General features: G+C 52.4%; 1 protein-coding gene across 1 annotated transcript; it reads right to left on the reverse strand.

Moving 5' to 3' along the window:
- Positions 1-169: 169 nt before the first annotated feature.
- Positions 170-15,181, reverse strand: JN550_007993 (uncharacterized protein; the record flags this gene model as incomplete). Its single annotated transcript, XM_049319906.1, has 2 exons — positions 170-10,172; positions 10,260-15,181. The coding sequence occupies 2 exons, from the start codon at positions 15,179-15,181 to the stop codon at positions 170-172; spliced, it is 14,925 nt and encodes a 4,974-aa protein (XP_049170060.1).
- Positions 15,182-15,479: the final 298 nt, after the last annotated feature.

Here is a 15,479-nt window from a genome sequence, read left to right on the forward strand (position 1 = left end):
ACAATCCATTTTGCAATCACTCGTCCATAAGGCGGGCGTCCAAATATAAGGCAAGAAAACTGTCAATTGTGGTATAATCCATCTATATGCAATCAATCACTATGCAACAACTCCTGAAACGCCACCTATGCTTCTTAGCTGCTTCTACTCTGTCTATCTTTCTCCCCTTTTACGCATTGACCTCAGCGAACCAGGATCTCAGCAGTCCTGCCAACGCACCGGGGAGGTCCTCCAGGTTGTGCACGATCAGGTAGTACTGAAAGGGGAAGCTGTCGAGGTAGTACTCCCAGCTGATCTCGCCCGTGGTGTTGCCGAGAGCGTCCTTGACGAATTGCACCGTGCGCAGGTTGAGCACGCTATCGCGCTTCTTGGACGCTGTGTCGTCCATGACGATGAAGACGACCATGATGCGCTCCTCGTGTGCCTCTCTCAGGAGGCGGCGGATGTCCTCGTGCTCCGCAGACGGGGTCAGGCCGTCCGAGAGGACGAGGGCAAGCTGCCAGAGGTCCTCGGAGCCTCGGCCGGGGTTTTGGAGGCGCGCTGTTCGGAAGCGCGAGATCGTGTCACGCACGAGCTGGCGGATGTCGGTGTGGTCCTGGTTGAAGGAGAACTTCTGCAAAACCTTGGCGCCAGCGTCGTGGGAAGCAAATGGCTCGGCGAACTCATGGGCCATGAAAGTGTTGGCACCAAAGCCCAGGACACCGACTTGACCAACCTCAAGCATGGTCAATGCACGCGAGACCATGACAAGGGACTCAAGAGCCAGGGTACCGGACGATGACTCGCCCATGGATTTACTGTCATCGACGCAGAGGAGGATCTGGTAAGATCGCTTTGTGGGGATGGCGCGGCGCATCCAGATCTTGTCGCGTTTGTAGCTCGATGCGATATATGGAATGATGCGCTTGATGTTGAGGCGCTTACCGGTACGGTAAGATCCAGAAAGCTTGGTTGACTGAGACGGAGTGAGGATGAGGCGAAGCTGCGAAGTAAGCGACAGAGACAGCGGGTTCGTCTTGGTCTGGAAGGTGGTCCACTGCTGCATTGACTCGTCAAAGTCTCTCAAGTCCTGCGCAGGACCTGACAAGTGAGTTGACTCAAGCTGGACTGATGCTTCTTCAACGTCTTCTTCGTCGTCATCCTCTTCTAGCTCAACTGCTCCATCCATAGGCGGCGTATCCTCTCGGTCATAAGCACCCTGTCGAGTCGACACTCCCGTCCGAGGTTCATCGGTCTGTGGTTCTTGTTTTGTGCTGGACTCCAACGGTTCAGAAGTGTCCATCTTGTCAGCACTGTCCTCGTCTCGGCCAGCTTGTTCCTCGTCCGGCTGCTGAACTCTACTATCTTGAGCTTGAGTTTCATCGTCAATCGCCATGGTGTCGTCGAAAGGGCGGGACTCCTCTTCGGTAGCAGTCCCGATTGCCTGAGTGTCAGCAGCCGTTTCATCGTCCTGGAGATGTTGGAACTCCCGAGATGCCATCTCTTGTTCGTTCATATCTGGCATAGGCTGCTGCTGTTGTTGTTGCTCAGCCGGATCCTTTCGCGACTCCTTGATATCCCGCTGCTGGCGGTAGAACTTCTCTAACGCGTCACCCAAAGCCTTGAATGGCTGCTCAATAGCCGAGTCCCTGGCATCCTCCATTTCTGACTGGGCTGGTTGTTCCTGGGCTTGGGAGACGCTGCCCTTGTTGCCGCTAGACGTTTCTTGATCCGCAGCACTCTCTCCCATCTCGCCACTCTCGCGCTGAGCGCTATTGTCTTGAGAACCATCCTGATCTTGATCCTCAGTCTGGTTGGCGTCTTGGTCTTGGCCGCCGTTCTGGGCATCGCTTGGCGCCACGTTGTCGGCGTTGCTTTCGTCGTTCATCGGTGCGTTGTCGGCCTTCTCGCGATCCTCAGCCTCGTCATCTTGATCCCGATCCTGGTCCACCTCCTCGTTCTCCTTGATATTGGCGTTCTCCTCGTCCTGCTGTTCTTCTGTCTCCGCATCTTCCTTCTCCTCGTCCGCAGGCACATTCATGTCTGCATCATCGCCATGTTCACTCTCCTTGTCGCTCAGCTCTCCTTGCTCATTCGTATCTTGCTCCTCCACATCAGACAGCTTGTCCAAATCGTCGTCGCTAATTGATGACATATCATCATCGTCATTTCCGTCAATGTCCATATCGTCCGGCAAGGCCAGGGTCTCTTGCTCCTGGACATTCTGGTCCTGATGGTTCATCTCGTCGAACTGCACATCCTCATCCTGCTCGGCGCCGAGATCTTCGTTCTCATCTTCATCACCCTGCTGCTCGCCATCTTCCTCAGGCTGGGCGTCCTTGTCGTCTGGCTTCTGATCGGCAGCCATCTGTTCATCCTTCTTCTGTTGACCCTTGGACTTGTCGCCTTGTTGATCTTTCTCCGCCTCTTCTTCGTTGTCGCCATCCCACATCTTTTCATCAACGGCGTCGGGGTCCAGGTCATCGACATCTCCGGTCTCTTCGTCCATGTCGTTCTCTTCATCCTCTTCGTCACCTGATTTGGACCCCTTTTCGTCGTCGTCTTCACCAGCAACGCTGCCAACTTCGCCCTCAAGGTCCTCGTCGGCCATATCGACGGCATCTTTCTCATCTTCAAGCTCTTCGCCGTCCTTGGACTCCTTGTTCTTCTCCTGAGCTAGTTCAGAAAGGTCTTCGTCAGGTTGGATGTCCTTGCTGATATCGTCTGCGCCTTCTCCTTCGCCGAGGCCTGTGCCGCTTTCTAGCTTGCCGCTGTCACCGGATTCTTCGTCAGACTTTTCTTGAGGCGTGCAGAAGCCTTGGCCGGCGAGTTGAACAAAGCTCTTGCTCAGAGTGTGGGCCATCTTAGAAGTGCTATGATTGAGATGCGCGTAGCTCAAGACGTGAGACCTGCAGATGATATGGTACTGCTCAATGATAGGGCAAGTCACAGCCATGAGCGATGATGCCAGGCTGTTAATTTCAACATCCTCAAGGTTGACTTCGACGAATGAGGACAAGGCATGCTCAAGGGTCTTGATGATCTTATCCATGTGGAGAGCCTTTGTAGCAGTCATCAGAGTTTCATCGTACTTCATCAGCCAACCTGACTCCTCGGACGAAGTGGGTAGGTTCGCCATAGACTTGTTGAATTGCTCGACAGCGACGAGAATGCTGTCACAGAGTTTCTTGATAGCGTTGAGCAGTTTGGTCTGGTTGTCTTTGCCTGAAACAGAGAGCGGAACTTCCTGTTCGTCAAACAAAGTCCACAGTTGTATCTTGTCGAGTATGAAGGCTAGGTCGGGCCTTGATTCGCTCTGAATCTGCAAATCTGCATCCAGGTCCTGAATCAGTCTAGCGAACTCAGTCTCAGCCTTCAAGCGGTCAGCTGAGACGAGCCCACGAGGTAATGTGCCAGATGTCGCAAATCTCCCAGGGATACTCGAGAGTTTGTGACGCCACTCGCTGAGACTACTGAGAATTGAGCTGTTGTCAATCGCTCCAAATTTGCCGTGTATTGCGATCAACTGCGCAGCAACTTCCAGAATGGGCACAATCCAGGCGGATGCCTTCGGGGCATTCGACTTCCTCTTTTCTCTTGCATGGATCTCACCGTGGGTAGCGGCTGCAAGTGTCTGAGCCTGTTGAACCTTGACCGTAAGACTCTCTGTAGTAAGGAGCGTCGCCGAGAGAGTCTGGCGCTGGTTGATGATGATTTGTAGTATGCCCTCGAGAAATCCAATACTTCTGCCAACCTCAGCAGCCGTGAGGTCTTCGTTGTGATCGTGAGCGGCGTTGCGGAATCGTGGGGCCAGGTCGAGGATCTTGTGGAAGTAGTATTCTGAGGCACTGTTGGCGGGAACAAGTTCTGAGATAATTGGGCTCGACCTTGAAAGGACCGCGGCAAGAGAGTCCTGCTTTTCCAGCGCGTCGGTTCCGAGGTTGTAGTTGAATCCCATCTCTCTGACAGCCTTGAATGTCTCGGCATAGAGCTTGCGCTTCCGGGACTTGAGATGCTTCACCAGGTTCTTGTTCTCCTCAGTTAGAGTACCAGGGGTTTCCTTGCGCAATTCGGCTGACAGAGTGTGAAGACTGGTTAAGAAAGACGAAATGCTATCAACAGCGTCGACACCGGAAGCGGGAATGCTGCCCATCTTGACCATAATGTCCACAGTTCGCTGTACGTTGGCAAGTCTCTTGTACTCTGTGGACCAGCCTGAGACATTCTGCTCGCATTGGGCCAGAGCAGCTGCATTTACGGAGACAACATTCTGTGCTTGATTGGGTGGATTATCTGAATGAGTCTCGTCTGGGAGTCCCTGGTCGATAATAGTCTTCATGGGCTGTCCGAGTACATCACGGAACTTCTTGATCAGTCTGAATAGCTTCAGATGGGATTTGCGGGCGCTCTCTCGCAGCGCAGCAATATTGGTGTCCTTCCAGCTCGCAAACAGTAGGACATCTTTCATCTGCTTTTCAATCGGAGTACGACCTCTTTGTAGCGATTCCTGTGCGGCTTTTTCGAAATGAGCGTAGAATCCAATGAAGTTCTGGACTGCGTCGCGGATAACTGATATGGATGGCCAGTCAAGGACCAGAAGCTCAAGTTGCTTGTGCAGTTGTCTCATTAGATCCAAACGAGTGACGAATTGACCGACAGTGGCTGAAGAAAAGTACGTTTCGAGCTCTTTCAACAGGTTCGCAGCATGAGCATGGAGGTCCTCGTCGGATTGGGCCAGGGCCATGGGTCCAGCAACGACTGCTTGATAGGCAACGAACCACCAGGAGTTGGCGTCGTCTTGGGATTTCTTGAACTCCATGTCGAATAGCCGGCCCCAGGTGGATAGCTCCAGTCGGCGCCATGAGACGAGCATGTCTGTCAACCGGTTGTACAATGGCAGGACGGCATAGACCTTGCTTGCCCAGCCTCCAAACTGCCATTCATAGACGAATCCATGTAGTTTCTCGACAACCGTGATAATCTTGGCTAAAGGCTCGGAATGTGGGAGCTCCATGACCTTGTCGCAAGCATTAATGACATCCTGAAGCGGTACCATGTGTCCAATCTCGTCTACTTGTTGCAACTGGCGGAAGCGAATTCGGGTCTCGTTGACAAGCTTGACGAGCTTGCGCACCTCAGGAAGGTTGGAATCCGCGTAGAAGTTATAATTTGGTGAGGTCGTCGTAGCAGTGAGCTCCGCCAACTTTTCATCTAGTACCAAAAGAGTGGCAGGAAGCAGAGTTCCATCTGGTACCCACTCTTTGGTATTCTTTGAAATTTTGCGAATGGCTAGCTTGCAAAAGGCCCTGATACTACCAGAAGCATCGTGAGGCGCCAAGAAGATAGATCGGTGAACTTCAGCCAGTTTGATGGCGAAGGTACGTGCATCCTGTATCTGGGGCTTATGAAAACCGATCGCCTCGGCCTCTTGGTCGTCGTAGCTGGGAAAGAGCTGGTCAAACTCCTCCTTCTCTGCAGCCTCATGTTCGTCGAAGCCACCTCGGTACCGATACATGCTCTTCCTTTGCTCTTCTGCCTTGCGATCGGCTTCGAGTTTCTGGCTCCACTGATCGTAGAAAGAGTGAATCGTCTGGGAGAGCGTGCGGCGCATGGATGCGTTCAGACTTGCGATGCCCTCCACAGAAACAACATTGGAGAAGTAAGACATGAGCTCGAATCCGTCAATATCGATCTGCTTCTTGAGATTGTGACCCGTACCTGCTCCGATGAATGGAACGATATTCAGGAGCGTATTCGAACTGTGGGTATTGACACGTTGAGCTGAAGCAACTTCAGCCAAAGAAAGTCCAACCTCAAGGCAGTGGATGATATTGATCGCAGGAACCCTCAAGTCCTCGTATGCAGAGGGGTCGGAGTATGCTCCCATCCTATAGACGACGAGTGAAATATTCTGACGGATCAGCTGCAGCTGCTGAGTAGCCAGCTCAGAGCCAAAGCAGTGCTGGAAGAAGACTGATGTGATATCAGCGCCAAGAACTGTCTTCAAAAGACTGTTGAAATGTCCCTGTAGATCCTGTAACTTTGTGCTGTGGGTATCTCTGTAAACAGCCACAGGGAATTCAGGGGTAGCGCCGACATGAACGACCTCTTCTTGCACCAAATCGGATCGTAAGCTGGTGGATTGACCTGTGAAGAAGTTCGCAAATTGCTGAAGTGATTTCAGTTGTTCGTTGAGTTGCTGCAGTCGTTCTTCATGGCTTTGTGCCACCATCTGGGGCTTCAGCTGTGGGTCAAACATTTTATCAGGAATATAGAGCTTGACGAGATACAGCCCGAATTGAGTCCATGCGTTGGCTAAGTATGTGCGTCTAGGCTCGATTTCCTTGTTGGCAGCTGATAGGGAGACCATCGCTGGAATAAGATGGTCTGATGTCAGTGTTGTCAGGTGAGGCTGGCCGTGTAGCGCAAAATGTTGCAGAGCGCTCATGCCGTACAAGAGACCACTTTCACTTATGCTGAGTGAAGAGCTTTCGAGGGTCTTCAGAAGCTCAAGCTGAACTTCCCTGAAGGCTGATGCGTACTCGGGGCCCAAAGTCTGAACTACGTCTTGCATCAAAAGTCGCAGCACGTCGGCAAGCTTGTCAAGCGTATCATCAGTGATAGCTTCTGAAGATACTGCCACTTGTCTGGCCAGAATCGGTAGCTCAGCTTCCAGCATATGCAGGGATTTCAGGTCAATTGAGTTCACAGATTCAAGCTTCGACACAATGCTTGCCGAAATGCTCTTGGTCCAAGGGTGATCGACGGGCTTCGAGTGTTCATCCAGGTTATCCGATTGGCGTAGTGCATGGGCGCCCATGAGATATGCGACAGACTGCAAAGGCTGACACGTTGAAGTCGCGGTTTGAAGGCGCAAGTGAGCCTTCATTGGGAGATCCGAGAGAACCACCAAGTCATCGGTTATGATGTCGGCGAGAGACTTCCTAGTTGCGCTGGCCTCAAGAACTATGGCTTGACGGAGAACCTCGAATTCGGCCGACATGTTTGGTCGTGCGCCAGCATCGCGCGCCTCTGCAGTGCTAAGCTTTTCCATCTCTGCACGATAAGTCTGGATGATTTCATCGGCGTTAGGTATGTCGTCTCGCAGGAGGCGGTAGGTCTTAGATAGAGATGCCACGAGATTTCCGATATCAGCAATAGACGCCCCTTTATGCCATTTGACGTTGTCAAACTGGGGTGCGTAGAACTCAAGGGCGTCGGCTCTCTGGCCTATCGAGGCAGTAGTTATTGGCACAGGTCTATAGGCGTGCCACAGCGCTTCCATACTCAACCCTGTAGTGAGTCTGAAACCTGCAATGAAGCTCTCCTCGAGGCCAGTTAGAAGGTACGCTGCGAGTTCGCGAGCAGTGTCATCCTTGGCCCCAGATAAAAATGACATCAAGACTTCGCCTCCTTGGCCAAGATGAGCTTGGAAACGGGCCTCATTGTACTTTCCGAGGGTCTCGTCATTTGTAAGGAGCCTGTACGTCCTCCACCAGAAGTGCATCAAACCGTTTATGAGGAAGCGGCGCTCTTTCCAGTTGCTCGCAGATGTAAGCTGAGCACATATGTAAGTTTCGATTGCATCAAGACTGCCTTCGAGAAACTTGGCAGCTCCGACAGTCGAGTCTTTCGAGACAGCGGGAGCTCTGTTCGCCATGCACGACCGCTGAAGACGGTTGCAGTCTGATGGATTTCTGCCGTTCGAAGAAGTAGCTTGTCCATGTAGAGCAGATCGAGCCTTGGCAACACCCATATAGGTCTCATAGCATGTAGCAACCCAGCCAGGGAGTCCAGTGTTGTACCCTAGTAGCAACGGCAAGATGGTGGTGTTTTGCAAAGGGTGGAAGGGCTGCACATCTCCAAGTCCTGGGAGAGCGGCCGATGTCAATGTACTGCTCATCTCATGTATGGCCGCCAGAATCTTGCCGGGAGTGTTAGAGGTTGTCTGAGTGAACTGAAGTAGTTGATCCAGTGCTGCTTGTCGCGTTTTCTCTGTTCGGTCGAGCGAGTCCCACAGCTTGCGTTTGATCAACTTCCTTCTCGTGTGGCTCGAATACCTCACGAGGTTGGACAAATCGGACCTGCCGAGGTTTTCGGCAGCCAGGTAAGCGAATTGTGTGCTCTTATTAGCATCATCCAATGCAGCAGCACCTAGCATTTCGTATCTTGCCAAGCTCGGTTCGACCTGTGCCATTCTTTGCAGATAAGACGGTCTGCTAGACTCGTGGAAGTCAATGTGAATCTCAATACCACGGTTTCGCATTGCCCTTGAAAGCTCTCCATATCGAGGGTCCATGGTCAGGAAAATCCTGAAGTTGGGATGCGGCGTGATAATTCTAGGCTCGCCATTGGGTCCGCAGTGCTCGTTAATGATTAGGAAGCCATTAGGTTCAAGCAGCGAGTTGAGTCTGTCTAGCACGGAGGCATTGCACAGATTTGCGTTATCGAGGACGAGCCACTGCCCCTTCTGCAGAGCTTGGACGATGATACCATCAAGCCACTCAAAAGTAGGATCGCGAATTCCATTCGACCGAGAAAGCAACGACTGAGACCTATCCAGAAGCTTGGCAAGCTGGGAATCTGAAGAGATTTGGGCTTGAAGTTTCTGAATTTTGCCAAGCAACTGTGATGGCTTGTCAGTCTGGTCACTGATGTTCTCGAGATGGTTGAGCAGGTCAACAGCAGCTTCTGGCGCCGCTTGCGGCAGTAGGCTTAAAACAGAGACTTGTAGAGCCTCTTGGAGTTCCCGCAGGGCAACATTGACTTCCCGAAGGGGGTCACGCTGCTCAAAACCTCCGACGAGATCCATAGTATCGATATCCGCATTCATCGGGAAAGTGATCAGCTCCTTCCCACAGAGTGCCGCTACATGCTGGAGAAGAGCCGACTTGCCACTTCCTGATGGACCTGCCAAGATACAAGGCAGGTTCTGCTTTATGCAAATAAGCAATGATTCGATCTCAGTGAGGCGAACAACCTCACTGATGCAGGGGAACTTTGAAGGCTGAACAAGCTTCTCTCGTTGAATCATGGCAAGTCCCACTTCGGCAACTTGAGAACTTTTGCTGTGAAATAGCTGGTGTTCTTTTGGTGCTGACTGGAAGGCCTCAGCAAAGATACGATCCACATGCTTTCTGTCTCCCGCATTCCGGAATCGTTGACGGATCACGATATCCAGGAAGTCATCAACTTTTCCAGTGCTGAGAAGCGGATCGCCAGACGTGAGCAGTTGCAGCCATCGGAGAGTATCTCGGAGGTTGAACTCCCAAGGTGAGCCCTGGGTACCGAAGGATCTCTCCACAACTACCTGATCATCAAGCTTGGAAATGAAGGAGATCAGATTCTTAACCGTATCGAGGGGAACTGCAGGGAAATTATGCTGAGCAATCAGGAGAAGATCCTCCTCGGTGAACACGTCGGCATAGACCACAATAAAACGATTGACGAAGGAGCTAGGGAGACCCTTTCTGCCGCCACCCTGATGGTGAGGATTTTGTGCGGCAAAGAGACGGAAGTTTGGGTGACGCTTGAAGGTCTGGTCCAGCTCGGAGATGTAAACCTCACCACGATGATCAAGACAAGCATTAAGACCTTCAAGGACCGACTGCGAGGCCAAATTCATCTCATCAAGAAGAACCCACTCTCCGTTCTGCATGGCGCGCAGGAACGGGGCATCTCTCCACGCGAAGTTGCCAGCTCCCGCGCCCTCAACAGGGACATCAGTACCAAAGAGGTCCATCAAATCGGTTTGATCTGACAAGTTGATCCTGGTCAAAGGTTGTCCACAGGCACGAGCGAGCGCGCTGACTAGAGTCGTTTTGCCAACACCGGGACTTCCTTCCAAAAGAATCGGCTTCTGGACTTGAAGAGCACGGATAACGCGCATCGCATTGAGCTTCGTGGTCGGAGCGTGCAACGCAAAACCAGCCTCGAAGTCATCGGTGGCAGCCCGAGCTACTGCGAAATCACCAATTCTCAACTCTTGTAGATTCACGACAAGCTCAAGAGGGGCCCTGTATATGGAGGTAGCATCGGCCTTCAGTAGCTGACTGAGCTTGTCAAGGCACTGTTGGCGTTGCGAGTCCATACTCTTCGGGTCAAGGGCAATGAGTGCAGAAGGGTTGGCGCCGAGAGTATCGATGAAAACCGTTGCTGCACCATGAATGACAGCTGCTGCCGGGCTGATGTGCCTGGTTTCGTTGATAAACTTGACCCAAACCAAGATATCACGGATTGAAAAAGCGCTTGCCGCAGTGGATCTGAACTTCTGCCCAAACCAGAAGGAGAAGTCGACAATGGCTGGTGCACAGGCGTGGAATTCCGACCTCAGTTTGGACCGAATAATTTGGAGGATATCTTCGGTTCCAGATAGCGGCGGGACCCATATCTCGGTGAAACGGTTTCTCAGCGCTGGTGAAAGCTCCTTCTTACCAAAGTCGCCACCGGGGTTCATAGTAGCAAAGAACTTGAAGCTATCGTCAGCCCTGACGAAGGAGTTATCGATACCCTTCTCAGCCAGGAGCAAGGTTCGTGAAGGCTCCAGCACGGAGTTGAGTCGTTCCAGCACGGAATCGTCGGCCAAGGATATCTCGTCGAGAAGGAAGAACTGCCCATTCCGCATGGCATGCACGAGACTTCCATCGGCCCACTCGAACAACGCTTTGCTCTTGACTTCATTCGCGCTGATCCATTGTTGTAAATCGTGAGGCACTAAAGCCAATTGTGAAGAGTCTAGCTGGTGGTATCGTTGCAGCAACTGGTCGGCTTCGCCTTCGATTGCCTGGCCGAGTGAGGCAAATGCCTTGGCAAGATCCTGCTGCAATGTTTCCATGACTGCACCTCTGTTTCGCACAGGGCGTTGGGATCCGATCAAATCACCAGTCTCAGTATTCTGATGTGCATTGACGATATGTAGCTCCTTTCCAAGCGCTTCGGCGAGTAGCTGACACACTGTGGTTTTGCCACAACCAGTCTCACCGACCAGCAGAACAGGCTCGTTATTGGCCATAGCCTGTGCTACTAGGACGTAGAGACGGCGCATGGCACTGTTCCACACCACCCCTTGGGCATTCTCTTGTGACTTCATCTGCGTCAAGTAGGGCGATTTTTGTGCGTCATAGAGCTGGTCGGGATCGATCTTGACTTTGAATACCGTCTCAATAACCTGCTTAACGGCGATACGTTCCTCTTCGTTACGGACTCGTTCGGCAAGAAGCATGAACCCTTGATTGGCAATCTCTTCTCTCGGTGATGCGCCCGGCAACGTGAGAACTCGGGTCTCGGCGCCACGAAGGGCCCATCGAAACAGGTCACGAAGAGTTGCAAAGCTGTCCTTGTTCTCAAATAACCTGCTTGACTGTCGAAGCCGCGCCAGTTCCTTGTACACATCCACGATCCTCTTGCAGTCAGATGGAGCGGTAAACTTGCTGCGATTTTGCAGAATAGTCTGCAGCTCATTTTCCGGGATGTCATCAAAGTGAAGCTCCAAGAAACGATTCCTGAAAGCACGTGATAGTACTTTTCGTCCACCATATAGGCCAGGGGGGTTTTGCGTTGCGAACAGCATAAAGTTCTCATGGGGACGCACAACTTCCTGTGTCTCAGGAATGAGCAATTCTCTATTGTCATCGAGCAAACGGTTGAGGGCTTCAAGAACATCCGTAGGCGCAAGGTTCAGCTCATCAAGTACAATCCAGTGTCCTTCTCGGAGGGCTTGAACCAGAATACCTTCCTGAAAGCGTAGTTTTCCATCGGAACCAGACACGTAAGTACCAAGGTACTCTTGAAGATCGGTGTGTTCGTGGTTGTTGATTCTGACGAACTTGTTGCCGCTGAAGTTTGCAAGATATTCAATCATACTCGTCTTTCCAGCAGATGTCGGACCTTGGATAAGAACAGGGAAGCGCCTCGTGGAAGTAGCCCTCACCAAGTTCAGGAGATTTCTCTCGACTGACTTTGTGATAACGTAATCCTCGTTCTTCCTTGGGGTTTCGACTCCCTGAAGGAGCCAGTAGTGGCGATCCTTATCCTCGTTCTGAAAGCGTACGTACTGCTTGCCATCGCTAGGATGCTTCGGTGGCTGAGATAAGATAGACTTGGCACTGCCACGCTTCTCTAGAAGATGTCGGCGAATCTCAGGTACCAGAATGTCTTCAGAAGCTTTGCTCAATAATGTCAGGAAACCCATGGAGAAGCCTTCATATAGGGATCTGCGTAGACCGTAGAATGGCGAAATATCGTTCACATAGCTGAGCACTCGTGTCAGAGTTCTCAAACTGAAATGTGGCACTTCATTCGCTCCATCGACAAGGCGCTTCTGATCTGCGAGCTCCTTCGTTTTGAGGTATAACCTCGCGATGTCATCCGCCGCCTGCTCGTCTTTGGCGGTATTTCCTTGCAGATATGCCTTGATGATGGTAAGAAGGTCTTTGAGATCTTTGTCCGGGCTGCTGACATATAACTCTGTAAAGCGCGATCGCAGACCAATCGGCAAATCTCGTTTGCCAATATCAGTTGCCGGGTTCATGGCGCCGAAAATTCTGAACTCAGGATGGGCTTTCACTCGCTCGATTTCGCCCGTTTCCGACAAGAGAATCGATGGCTCATCATTTGGACCAGAAGCGAGCAGATCTGCAATGCTCTCCAATGTGTCAGGCGAGGCAAGATTGATCTCATCTAGAAGTACCCAGTCGCCATTTCTGGCGGCCTTGACGATGTTTCCCTCCACGAACGCGAATGCGAAGCTACCAGAGCCTCCTGAGATTTGCACGTCGAACTGGTCAAGGCTTCTATCGAACGCATCCCAACGAGGCCTGAGGTCAAGCAGGGACAGGAGTCTAGACTCTGTTTTCCTCCGTTTCACGGGAGGACGATCTCCAGAATCATCACCATTCGCCGTCCTTGCCTGCCTCTGGAGCTCTTCGACAATCTTGTTGAACATCTTCGGGGCTTCTCGCCATAGCTTAGATACCCTCGTCCACTGGGCCTTCGCAATGCATTTTCCGATAGAGTCGAGATACTTCTGATTCTTTGCGGCGGAGATACCTGTTGAGGCGAAGAGATCCTCGAACTCTTCCTTCAATGGGACGGCGAGAGTGCGTACGTTGACTGGCTTGAACCCTCCAAGAAGATCACTGACCTCGCTCTGCTGGGACAAGTTCACAGCGACAAGCTTGTGGCCCAGCGACTCGGCGAGTTGCTGTACCACCGTCGTTTTACCAATACCAGTCTCACCCACCAGCAAAGTCGGCTCCCGGAGTTTGACTGCTACAGCAATCTGTTCCAGAAGCCGCTTCGCATGGCTAGTGCTTGCAAATGGTTTCTTGGACTTGGTAACCCTATTGCCCCTCATCTTACGACCCAGCACCGTCCGGCCAACTCTGAGACTACTCGGAGCCTCTTCCAGCTGTGGAACATATGCCTGTATATAATGGTCTACCCGTTGTGGGGGCAAATGCATTTGCTGAGCAATGCTACTCACGAGAGCAGCCTTGGCCTCCATATTTGGCACACTACCGCAGAAGCAATCGACTGCCTCCAGGAACATCCAGTCCCTTGTCGTCTCGCTGATGGGCTCATCGCCAGTCTTACATCCGGAAGCAATCAGCAGCTCATGGAGTCGCCTACACCACTTCAGAAGATCTCGAGGCGTGACTGGGCGGTCAGCGATACCTCGTCCTGCCCCAGCTGACCTAGACGGCAGGCTGCACAGTCTGTTGTAAACAGAGATGATGTCGGGTATGAACTTGTGGAGTAGAGGATATGTGCCCAGAATAATTTCCTGGAGTTCGGTGGGCGGGGCCATCCTGGTAGGAACTGAATGCCAGAAACGCTGACCGAGGAGAGTCGGTAGGTTTTCCTGCCCATGCATGCCCCGCGAAGTCCGGACAGTCGCGAACAGGCGGAAACTGCTGGGCGCTACTATCTTCTCTCCTCGGCTGGGAATCAAAAGTTCGCCGCGCTCTACTAGAGGAAGTAGCGTGCTCATGACTTCGTTGGGGGCCCGATCGAGGTCCTCAATCAATACCCATCGCCCTTCTCTCACTGCGGTGGTCAAGACACCGGGCCTCCAGGAGAATGACCCGGGTTTTGAGTCCGTCGAGTAAAGACCAATGAGCATCTTCGCGTCTGTCTGTTCATTCAGGTGGAGAGTCACCATACCGGAGTCCATGCCAAGCTCACGAGCCAGCTCATGCACAACCGAGGTCTTGCCAGACCCAGGTAGACCATGGAGCAAGATCGGTCCAGACATCTGCAGAGACCGAGAGAGCGCTTCTAGATTGACAAGGGTTGTCGATGTGTGAACAAGAGCGGAGGAGGAGGTGGGTGGGCCATGAGGTCGGGGGAGAAGGGTTGTGCCATAACGAATGACACGAGGAGTGAGAAGCTGCAGGGGAAAGCTTGCGGCCGGAACATCAGGAATAGTTCTCAATTCTTGTCGAAGCTCTTCTATCTCCCTGGCCCGCTGCTGCTCAAATAGTGAAAGAAAGGTGAGGTCGAGGGTTTGGCCATCGAAGTCGCCGTCGAGGTTCTTCCCCTTTTCCTCGGCATCGGCTAACGCTTTGCGCTGGGCTTGGTAGTCAAAACCAGGCGCATCTTCGACTGAGACGTGCTCTCGTATCAACTCTTCCAACTTGAGGTCCGACGCCGATAGAAGTAGACAGAAAACTCTGATGGCCACATATCTCACCGGCAGCCGTTCGTGCTTGAACAAAGCCTGCATCTGGGAGGGAAGAACCAACTGGCGATAGGTCCGCCTGTCAAAATTGAGTAAGCGCCACACTGCAATCAGGATTGGCACCAGATCGCCTGCGTGGAGTGAGTCCAAGGAGTTGACCATGAAAATTCGGGAGCCATCTCCATGACATGTCGAGGTTTCTCTCAAGTACTGCTCAAGAAAAACGGAGAGGGAAGGCGCAAATGGGAGGATTCTTGCAAAGGCGGCAATAATTCGGTCCTCCTGGCCTTCGCGGCGAGGCTTGAGAAGCCATCTTGCGCAAATGTCGGCGAAGACGTTCTCAAAGTAGACATAAATCGAGCTGGTCGCCTCGGGGACCAGGGCCGCAGCAGCAACGGCATCAAGAAAGTTCGTGGGGTCGTGACTGCGGATAATCTGCAGTATCTCGGGCGGCAGTTGACTCATGAGATTCTCGTCACTGAGGAGGAACCTCCGGTGCGAGCTCAGGTCGATGGTCGCCATGGCTGCTGTAGGAAACACATGAAAAAAAACTACGTTTTTTTTTCCGTGTGGTGGAATGAGATGTTCAGTCCTGGTGTCGCGCGCGAGTCTTTGCTCTCTGGCGATGGGAAAAGCGACTGGACGGGCTATCGATAAGCAAAAGTTCACGAACTTTTAAGTGGGGCGGCGTCTTTTCTCGGGCCAGCCAATGAGACGCCCCAGGGTGGGACGGCCAATGGGGCCCGGGGGCAGCTTGGGAACTACGGGGCCCCTGCGCTCGCTCCAAAAATCTTTGGAGAGGGCGACCCGAAGATCGCGA

This window comes from Neoarthrinium moseri (assembly GCF_022829205.1).
Source record: "Neoarthrinium moseri strain CBS 164.80 chromosome Unknown scaffold32_Wmoseri_CBS_16480, whole genome shotgun sequence".
In the NCBI taxonomy this organism is placed as follows: domain Eukaryota; kingdom Fungi; phylum Ascomycota; class Sordariomycetes; order Amphisphaeriales; family Apiosporaceae; genus Neoarthrinium; species Neoarthrinium moseri.